The sequence below is a fragment of the Phalaenopsis equestris genome, unplaced genomic scaffold, assembly GCF_001263595.1.
Source record: "Phalaenopsis equestris unplaced genomic scaffold, ASM126359v1 Scaffold214330, whole genome shotgun sequence".
NCBI lineage: Eukaryota > Viridiplantae > Streptophyta > Magnoliopsida > Asparagales > Orchidaceae > Phalaenopsis > Phalaenopsis equestris.
The window spans coordinates 2,980-13,994 of NW_018233122.1; the positions used below are offsets into that span (position 1 = coordinate 2,980).

General features: G+C 38.2%; 1 protein-coding gene across 1 annotated transcript in view; it reads left to right on the top strand.

Annotated features, from left to right (window-relative positions):
* Positions 1 to 2,247: 2,247 nt before the first annotated feature.
* The window catches only part of LOC110037040 (probable aldehyde dehydrogenase), a gene marked incomplete at its 5' end in the record, with an annotated part of 41,520 nt that continues 32,752 nt past the window's right edge, over positions 2,248 to 11,015 (top strand). Inside the window, 2 exon segments of the mRNA XM_020741601.1 lie at positions 2,248 to 2,352; positions 3,674 to 3,787. Coding sequence (XP_020597260.1) covers positions 2,248 to 2,352; positions 3,674 to 3,787 — 219 coding nt within the window.

The window sequence follows — 11,015 nt, forward strand, 5'->3', positions numbered from 1 at the left end:
CTAAAACGAGGCGGGTCCCACTTCTAAGGTTCTAAGATAGTTGCAGGAAGACCCCTAAGGTTAGATCCTAACTCCTACGAGGAATACTAGACCTCACGAAAAATTGAGGTCAACAGGAATGTAAAGTAGATTAAACATAAAAAGACATATCGAAATGTGCCAAGTCAAAATTTTTTTTCTTACTCGTTTTTACTCCAAATTACATCATTTTTGCTTTATTTTATCCAAAAGTCAATTTCTTGTACCTGAAATAAAAAATATTCAAAATACATTTCTTTAATGTGTAATATCATTAAAAATCATTAAAAGTGAGCATAAAATATATATGAAAAAGTAGGTAATTTTTAGGCATATCGAGCATGTCAGTATGCTCCCAAAATTACTGAATTTCACAATTCACTTAGACATGGAGCGTTTGCATCATTCAGTCTCTGACGCAGTTGGCATTTGTTTGCCTTGGTAACTAGTATTCGAACAACCTATCGCTAATTCCATTATTCCTGAAAATTGATCTTGAATTAGTTTGGTAAAAGCAATGAAAGTCTTGTAGCTCGAACAAATGATTTTTGCTCAACCTATTTTGCTCTATCATGTGATGATTTTTTTGTTTCGGCCGAGGACTTTTTACGCTAGAGGTTAAAAAAATATGATCTTGATGTACATTTCTCACAGCTAAAACTTCCATATTTACATGCATAATACTTTGCTACTTTAAATTTATGCATGAAAAAGGTGAATTTGATTTTTAAAAGTGCTAATAGTGCTAACTATTTGAGTGCTATGTGTGTAAATATGAAGTTTAGGTGTTAGATATGTAAATACATAAGAATTGTGTGCTATGTATGTAAATGTCCCATATGGTTACCTACAAATATGTATTCATTCTGCAGTCTCAACTTATTGATTTCTTATTTTTTCAGACATTTAGAATGTATATGCGCATCGAACCTATTGCATCTATTTGGTATAAGATCTTTGTCAATCATAATGTGTAACGGAATGTGGTATGAAGCATATGGTGTTAGAGTTGCCATCAAATGCAAATTCTCTGAAATAGTAGAATTGTTAGACCAGTTGGTAAATGTCCCATATGGTTACCTACAACTATGTATTCATTCTGCAGTCTCAACTTATTGATTTCTTATTTTTTCAGACATTTAGAATGTATATGCGCATCGAACATATTGCATCTATTTGGTATAAGATCTTTGTCAATCATAATGTGTAACGGAATGTGGTATGAAGCATATGGTGTTAGAGTTGCCATCAAATGCAAATTCTCTGAAATAGTAGAATTTTTAGACCAGTTGAAGCGAGCGTCTACTTGGGTGGACACAGGATCCTGCTCTGCTGGGGCGCTTGATCACGCCTGGTGCACCTGGATGGTTTGGTCCAGGCATGTGTGAGAGCTAGTCGGCTCTTCCAAGGGGAGTACTGCCTCTTTCAAGTTGAGGGGCCTACTCCTATTTATCCTAATATTATATATGATGCTTTGGTTGCGTTTTAGGGCAGTTTTTGCATGAGCTTGTTCGAGACAGCCGCGGTGTTTCTATTTTTCTGTCTAGGACTGTATCAAGGGCCGAGTGGTGCTCAAATTGTATTTCATTCGCGAGGTTATGATTTCCTTTTCCCCCACTCTTCCCTAGCCTCCGCATCGCTACCAGACGCTGTTTTTTGCTACCGGCGCCCAAACTGCAGCTTCCTTTCTATTTTCCTACAGCTCCAGCTACTTTTCTGCCTGCTACCAACCAGGACAGCAAGCAGCAGCCGTTTTACCCTTCCTTTCCCTGCTGTTCTGTCACTTCCATGCTTGCAGCCGCTCAGGGCAGCAGGCCACCACTGTTTTGCTGCAGCTTTCTCTGCAACCCCGCCTTTCCCTGCTTGCTGCTGCCTAGGACAGCAAGCCACCACTGTCTGACAGCTGTTTAGTCCAGCCCCCCTCCCTATCTTGCCGCCGCCCTTCTAAGCTACCCCAATAGCCACCACCACCACCCTAGATCTACCCTGGTCGCGTGTTGTGTGTCATGTTGTTGCAATTTCAGATTTCATTTATTTCGTTGTAATTTCACATTTGAATTCAGCAATACTTTTTACTGTTCTCTTTGTTGTTAGGCTAACTCCGGTATCACCATTGTACTTGAATTTAACCTGTAATAAGTTTATACTTGAGCAAATTCATTCTTTTAGTAGTGCTACATGTTAATTTGATGCCCAAAAATGTTAAATTGGATATGCTGATGTACCCAGGTTGCAATTATCACTCCATTTAACTTCCCTTTGGAAATTCCACTGCTGCAACTTATGGGTGCTCTCTACATGGGAAACAAGCCGGTTCTTAAAGTTGATAGCAAGGTAAATGAAACTAAGGGTTTGTTTGGCATCAATTTTTTTTTTTAATTTTTTTCTTTTATTTTGAAAAAAAAAACATTTGTTTAATGTATTTTTTCGCATATTTTTATATATTTTTTAAATGAATCATTTTTTTAAAATACTTGGTAGAATTTTTGTGTGTTTTTAAAGACAACAATTAAAACCAAACATATTTTATTTCAAATCAAAACATAAACAAAACAAAATAAAAATGAAAAACAAAAGTTTGATCCCAAATGCCCCTAACTTGTTTCGTCTGAGTGCTTCCAATTGCACTAATGACAACCATTAAACCACTAATAATTGGCTAATTTCTATATCGAACAAAATTTAAAATGAAGATAGCCAGTGTCTGCAGGCTGACAATCATTGTCCAGACATATATTAAAAAGGAAAAAATCCAAAATTATTTTGACGTGTCATCATTGTAGTCTCATGCTATCTTGATTGGCATCAGCGAGACAAGTTAAATGCCCAATTTTAGTTTATTTGTGAATTCTATTATATCTTGTTCTTACAATATCCGCGTAGGCAGTACTAGGATGAAGGAAGCTTTGCAATATAAAGGCGTAAAAAACAAAATTGCTAAAGAAAACATCCAACAGTAAGGCTTCATAAAGAAAAATCAGCCAAAATGAAGATAGGAAAGTTCAAGTATGCATGAAATTTCCCACAAAATTTAATCCATCAATGCACACGTTAAACTACATGTTCTTTAATCATTTTTTTCTTTATTTTGATTTGATTGTTTTTATGTTCATTAAATCTCAATTTGAGTGATGTTTAAAGCTTAAAAAGTTAATGAAGTGAAATATGTGACTTCTGCAGCAGCTGCGCAATTTATTCTTTTCAATTCTTTTGGAAGGTCTTGTATAATTTTTTTGTTTAAATAAGGGAAATTTTAATACAGAACATGTACAATTCTTATGTATTTACATATCTCACACCTAAACTTTCATATTTACATACATAGCACGCGGTGCTCTAAACCTATGCATTAAAATGTGATTCACTTTTAAAATGTGGTAATAGAGCTATTTTTGCTGTGATATTAAAGATTTGAGTGCTATGTGTGTAAATATGAGAGTTTAGGTATGAGATATATAAATACATAAGAATTGTGTGTTATGCATGTAAATGTCCCTTATTTCTTATGGCATACCAAGATACATGATCAACATCTTTTCTTTTTTTGCCGGGCACTGAAAATGTATGTTTAGCACCGAGATCTCTGAAATTTATATGATCTGATTCATATATGTTTTCTCGTGCATTGGAGTCATCGATGTGATTTCATTCATAGGTGTGCATTGTGATGGAGCAAATGATCCGGCTATTGCACGAGTGTGGGTTGCCCATGGAGGACATGGACTTCATCAATACTGATGGCATAACCATGAACAAGTTGTTGCTTGAGGTTTGCTTTTCTCAATAACACCTTACAAGAGAGAAATAGATCTTGATGAGTTGCCAATTTGTCTTGGGCCATTTACTTACATGCCTCCACCCAATTCTTATGTAATTACTTATCTAACATCTAAGCTTTGCCTTTCTACATTTATATCACCTAAATCATATGACATCAAAAATACTGTCATTTCAACTTTTTAAAAGTGAAATACACATTTTCATGCATAGGTAAGCTGGCATGCATGCAAATGTTGACATTAAATAGTAATTTAAAATTAGTAATTTTATCAATTAGGTTTAATTAAACTTATTTAAGATTAAATAAAAATCTAAAACTTTTATGCACGCCAAATTACATTTCATGCTGTTCCATAACCGTTTGCGCTAGATATTCCTGTTCGAAGTAAAAGACTGCACGACAAACTTCCATAACATCTCCCTTTTGTTCTTCACTTTCTTGTTCGAATTCATAGGAAGCCCTTGTCTCCACGGTTTTTCGAAATTGCACTCTTACTCTTTGTTCGATTCCATTTCTCTTCATTTCTTTTGCTCTCCTATTTCTGCTTTGCAGCATGCGATGGGAATGCAACATACAGAGACCTTTGAAACTTCCATCTCTTGCTCTGCTTCTCGCACGACAACCGTTCTTCCTATTACCTGTGTTTGCGAGGCATAAGAGCCAAAGTCAAATGCTCCCTTCTCACGCATTTCCCAATTGAAAGTCTTTTCTTTCCTTTTCGCCTCTCAGTTCGTGCCACTCTCCAATCCTCATCCCTATTTTAAATCACACAAAGTCTCCAATCCCTGCATTGAAGTCGCTCCCGCTTCTTACTTTGAAGCCACTCTTGCATCCCCATGCTAACTCTAACGCAGGGCTCGGGAGGGAGGGGTTCCACTCCCTTCTCCCCCTTTGCTCCTTTACATTTTCTGTCCCTTTCCTTTCTTTTCTTTTTTTTCTTTCTTTCCTTTCTGACAATCTTAGGTCCTTTCTAATTTTAATACCTTTTCTAAAACTGAAAACTTATTTTTATTCTTTTTCTAATTTTAAATCAAAACTAAAATATGATTTTATTTCTTTCCTTATTTTAAAAATCATAAAATCTGATTTTATTCTGCTTCTATTTTTAATGTTTCCTAAGATAGGTCATGCCTCTTTATAAATAGGAGAGGTTGTGCTTAGGGGTGGTTTTTTATGAAATCTGAATTCAGTTTTGTCTGACTATTTTCCCTCTTGTGGAATGTATCCGACGTCAATGTAGTGCTCCAGATGTACCTTGTCCTAGGTGGTAATCGTCTCTACGGGTCCGGACCGCTCTCCGACTCCGCCGAAATATTTATCTCTCTGTCCATCCTCCCGGCTGCTGTCAATTTGTTCACCAGCTCCTGCAGCAGATCCCCACCGCTTCTGCCATCTCTCTAACTGTCTGCTGACCTCATTTTCAGTGAGCTCTTAGTTTCCTACTCACAAACTCATAATCTAGCCTTAGGAGTTCCTTGTTGACCATCCTAACAGACTAGTAATAGAACCCACCTCCCATAGAACTTCGAACCACTTCTTGACTTATTTTTGTGCATACCTCGCATGAGTAGTCCCAAACACTCAACTCTAAGTTGCAATGACTAAGGACTAAAATGTAGAGAGCCCGAAAATGAGTTTCTATAGGATCATACGACCATAGGTGAAACCTTCATGACTCGAACACTCACGAACGCCGCAATTTATGCACTCACTGCACCACACACAACGTTGACTTGAATTGACCCGATCATCGACAAACTCATCCGGACTACCCCGAATGACGAAACGGACTACACAGATGCGTCCTGAATGTTGAATTTAGCTAAAAAGTACACTAATATTGCTATGATTTCACACGCGAGCAATCAACATGAAAATTGATGCACGTTTTTTTTATTTAGAGGGGCGCGGGCCTGGGCTCAACCCGGGTTTAACTCATATTCGATTCGGGCTAGACTTGGGCTGAACAAGGGTTAAACAATTTTGAATTTTAAAATTTTAAATTTCGAATGAGTTATTTAATTTCACCATAGTTAAATTCATTTGAAAATTATTACACGCCAAATAAGACTCCTCTGCGTATGGAAATCATTTAAACCCCCCTTGGCTATACAATTCGGCGCCACTCCTATTTGAAGAAAGGAGAACTCTCCCGCTCCTTCCTCCCCCTCTCTGCCTCACGCACCGAAACCCTCGCATCCGCTTCCTTTTTTCCTCTGCTCAATCACGCTTGTCTCTTCCTTGCCAGAGACATTGAACGCCCTCTCCTCCAGTTCGAAGTCTCCTCCCGCTCGCCAGCTCCTCTGCTCTCGCACGCATTCTCGCCTTTGCGAACCGAAGCATTCGACCCCGCTCCTCCTCTGCTCGATTCGACTCTCCTCTCGCTTGACCGCTCCTCCTCTATGACTTGATCGCAGCTCTAGCCGAAGCTCCTGCTTGCCTCCCTCGCTCGGCCGAAATCCTCTCTCGAGCTCGACTCCCTCCTTTCTCACTCGACCGAAGAAGCCCTAGACTCCTCTCTCTCGGCTTCACCTCCCCTCTGCACCGAAAGCTTTGGCCGACACTCCTCTTCACAGGCAAAAGCATGGTCGAATTCTCTCTTACTCGCAACATTTGAGCAATTGAGATTGTTTCGTTACCGCAACTCTCCCTCTCTTCCAGGGCTGCACTGTTCTCTCATCCTTCTAAGGTGTATTCGGTAAGCTCTACTGCTGTTCTTAGCAATTTTAAATATAAACTTTTCTTGTATTTATTTGAAGGAACGATCGTTACATGTCATAGTCTTTTGGCATTAAAACTTACGTTCAAGGCATGGATCTGTAACAGTTATATCTTTAAGCCTTTTAACGATATATCAATGATCATACTTTGGCAAGCAATAACAAATTTAGGCTTCCTTTTTGGTAGTATTATGCTATGTTTGTAGCAAATCAAGTTCTTGGAGTTGATTAGAATTCAACAGGAAGCCTGAAATTCCTGCACTCATATGCTTACAATTCAATTGATTTTCTTTAATCAAAGAAGAATTACACACATACCACAAGATTCTCTTGGATTTACATTTATAACACCTGAAGTTTTAATTCTTCTGCATGTACATCTTTGCGCAAATGCGCTAGAAGCCGTATCGATGTTGTTTTGACATGCTACAAAAGATTTGGGTGAAATAGATGTAAAATTGGGACTTAGGTGTTAAACATGTAAACACAAAACACAATAGGGGATGCATGCGAGGTCCCGTTTGATCCTTTATGGTGGATTGTTTGGTATCATTATTTTTGAGAGGATCTAGATACTGTTTTTGAAATCAAAAGGGTTTCTGATTGGAGACGGTTTAGGCACCGTTTTGGGCTGATTTTATTCGCTGTTTTAGAGAGGGATTTGGGGACTTTTAAATTGCCTTTTTTCGGACTGTTTCAAGGATGTTTCTTTTGCTGTTTGGAGAGTTAAAATTGATGTTTAGTGGTTTTAAGAGTGCTGGAAAATACTTGAAAATTGCTGGGAGAGCTGTGGGGTGCCATGCCAAGCTTGCTTGTCACTGTTTGGAGTTCATAGTTGCTGTCCAGAGTCGTAGGAAGCCGTGGAATCACTGTCCGGAGTTCCTAGCTGCTGTTTGGATTTGTAGGAAGCCATACAAATGATGTGGTGTTGCATATTGCTGTTTGGATTTGTAGGAAGTCATACAAATGCTGTGTAGTGTTACATATTACTGTTTGGATTCGTTAGAAGCCATAAAAACACTGCATAAGCTTGTTAGTTGCTACCTGGAGTCGTAGAAGGTCGTAGGACCACCGCACGAGCTTGCTAGTTGCTGCCCGGAGCCGTAGAAGGCCATAGGATCACCGCACGAGCTTGCTAGTTGCTGCCCGGAGCCGTAGGAGGCCTTAGGTTCATCGTTGGGAGTTCCTAGTTGCTGTTCGGAGTTATAGGAAGCCTTAAGATCACCTGTTTGGAGCTCCTGGCTGTTGTTACTAGTTGTTTTGTTGCTTTTTACACTAGAATTGTTGTTTTCTTTTTTTTTTTTTGCAATTCATTTAAATTTCTTACAAATTATATTATTTTTTGTGAGATAAACACGCAGCAGTGATAATAGTAGCAGATACGCCAGGTACGCAGATACATTTTATTTTTTGTTATTTTATCACTAAAATTTTCTCTTACTCTAATATATCATGTAGGACTGATTGTAACAACATTTTCAAAACAAAATAATTTTTCAAAAATTTAACAACATTTTCAAAACAAAATTATTTTTTTCAAAAATTAAACAAATTTTTCAAAAAAAAAAACATAACACGTTCTTATGAATTTATTGGAGTCTCTCGGATGAGGTAACCCATGGTTGTTAATGAGATCTCCCCAGTTTAAATGAACTTAACAACTCTTTTAAACTAAGTTCAAAAGAGAATAGTGGTACCGGAATGAGGGAACCGTGAGATCTTAACTGGTGTCGCTCTAATCAACTTTATCCCCCTCTCATAATGCTTGAATGACAACAAAATCAAAACTTTGAAACACAGCTGGTAAAACTCTTTGAACCTAAAATTTAAGATTGTTACATCGATGAGGAGCTTGGAGCCAGCTTTGTGGGCAGCACGACAAGGAGCTTGGATCAAGTAACAAGAGGACATTTTTTAGCAATCTCTATCTCCTTGGTCTAAATAATAATACATAGGATTTCGATGTAGCTCGCTCAACGTGACGTAAATCCTTAACACCCTCTTTAGGCTCCTGCACAATCATGTTGTGCGGCGCAAGTCCTAATTCGCTTTAGGTTCCGAGGTTGTCGTGTGACACGACGTAAACCCTCCTATCCCTGCGGGCTATTTGCTTAATCAAATATTATGCAAATGTAAGTCCCAAATAATAAAATTGATAGGATTGGACACTCGAATAATAACGTCTCCAAAACTCAGTCACACATTGTGATAGTTTGGGAAGTCACTGAGGTTTTTCCTCAGGATCTGTGACATCTCTTACATTTTCTTTTTTTTAAATTCCTGAAAAATTTTGTTCTTATTTGAGTCACTCTCACTTACTTTTCCACGTCCTACCGTGAAAACTTAAACCTCGAATTCTTGAAGACCAGAGAACTTGAAACTCATGTAAAATAAATTCTATCTAATATTTATATTAAATATGAGAACTTGTCGGTCACACATAAAAAATTCGCAAACCAAACAGATATCACAAATCTCTTAGTTTGCAGGATTGAGTTTACCATCGGGATATACACTTATATTTCAGAAATGTGTAATATTCACGATATCAGACATGATTATGCAAACTATTAGACAAATAATATCCATTTTATCTCATTTTTTTGAAAATTAAAACATACTACTTTCAAAACCCAAACTATATACCTCTTATATTAAATTAAATTTCAAAATTATTTTCAATTTTCAAAATAAAATAAAAAAAAGTTAACCGATACCATTGGCAGTCTTCCAACTTGCAACTGTTCTTTGGATTTCTCCCTACAACTCCCTACAGACTGCAGCCCCCGCTACCCCTCTCCCGCATCAAAAGAAACCTTCCGACCCTCTCTACCTGCTGATCATCTCCCTCCTCTAGCAGGCCGCACCTCCTCCCTTCAACTTCCTGCAGGCTCCAACCCTCGCTGCTCCTCTTCCACGTCAACATCAGCCTTCCGACCACCTCTATGTGCTGTTCATCTCGCTCCTTCAGCACACCTCCTTCCTGCAGCTTCTATGCAGACCATAGCCATCGTTGCCCTTCCAATCTCCCTCCAACCGCAATTTGACACTCCTATCATTGCCGATTTGCTACACTTCTCTTCCACAGCACCAAGACACCTCTCTGAGCTTCACACAACCACCTACCCTACACCACCGCCCGAGTTCCCTCCTCGTCAAGATTTTTGTCTTCGTTGACATGTGTGTTTGTAGTCATTTTTTTCCATTCTTGCTTTGTGTGATTGTTTCTTCCTTTTGAGTCAATAATAATATTTGTCGTTTTGCATATTGGTTTTGGTTTATTCCGATATATTTGGTACCAGAGCTAGCACAACCTCAGTCTCATCTTAAGATTTCTAGCATCTGCCCCTACCTAATCCACCATAACAAAACTTTTTCATTCGTTTATTTTTTTTTCTCTTCTTTCTTTGTTACTTCTTTTCCTTTCTTCCACAAATCCCAAACCGTCAACCACGCTGCCAAAGAGAAATATGCTCGAGCATATCAGGGAAGAGATACGTCGATAGTTTCGTCGCCGCCAACAAAGGCTTATGATTATTGAAGAGAAAATTCAGTGAGAGGTTAACCTTGATCGTGATCTAAAAGGTCAAACGGAGGAACGAGAAGATAAAAAGATGAAGTGGGAAACAGAATGTCAATTTCTATCAACTTACTGCTGCCAAAAGTTGCAGACTCTAGCTTTCGAACTGGTGAGACCCCCTGACTACTATGCAGTGAAATCAATTTGCAAGCCTGTCACGAGCAGAGAATGTTACAAGTGTCACAAATTTAGGCATGTGGAATCAGAATGCACAACCAGGGGAGTGATCTGTTTCACTGAGCATGGTGTTGTTAAAAATTAGGCAATGACTCACCCCAACATGCTCCCATTTTTTAGGGATCAACTGAGGTACGACGGAGGTTGGCAATTTGGTCAGACCAACTCTCACCAACACTCGTCTTGACTTTTATAATCAGGACCAAGTGTGTGATGAATTAATCTAACTGGATTGCCACAACACACATGATACATTGCATTTCAATTACATACTCTGAAGCATGAAAATCAAATCATCTAGAATATGAAAAATATACAGAATTGCTAAATTCAAAATAATAAAATACTATCTAAAACTTATGCATAAAGCTCTGAAAACTAACACATGAAAGTTGTACAAAGACACACCAGACTATTCCTCGCAGTGTTCGTTTCCCTTACCTGAAAGACAACAACGAAAAATGACTAAACAATAAGCTCAGAGAAATAATCAGGGTTAATATAAGATTTTACACATGAAAAAAGAAGTAACATGCATGTTTGTAAGAAACTGTATATATCTACACACAAAGCATAAAATGCTAGCATAAGAAAGCAGGTGTAAAAATCAATAATACAATTAATATGTAGGTCTGTCAGCACAAAAAAGAAGAGGTTGTTTGGGGGTCGTCCGTAAGAAGCTGCCGGCAGCCGAAATTAAAATCTCATCGCCCGCTTCGGAAGGACGTTTTAATTTATA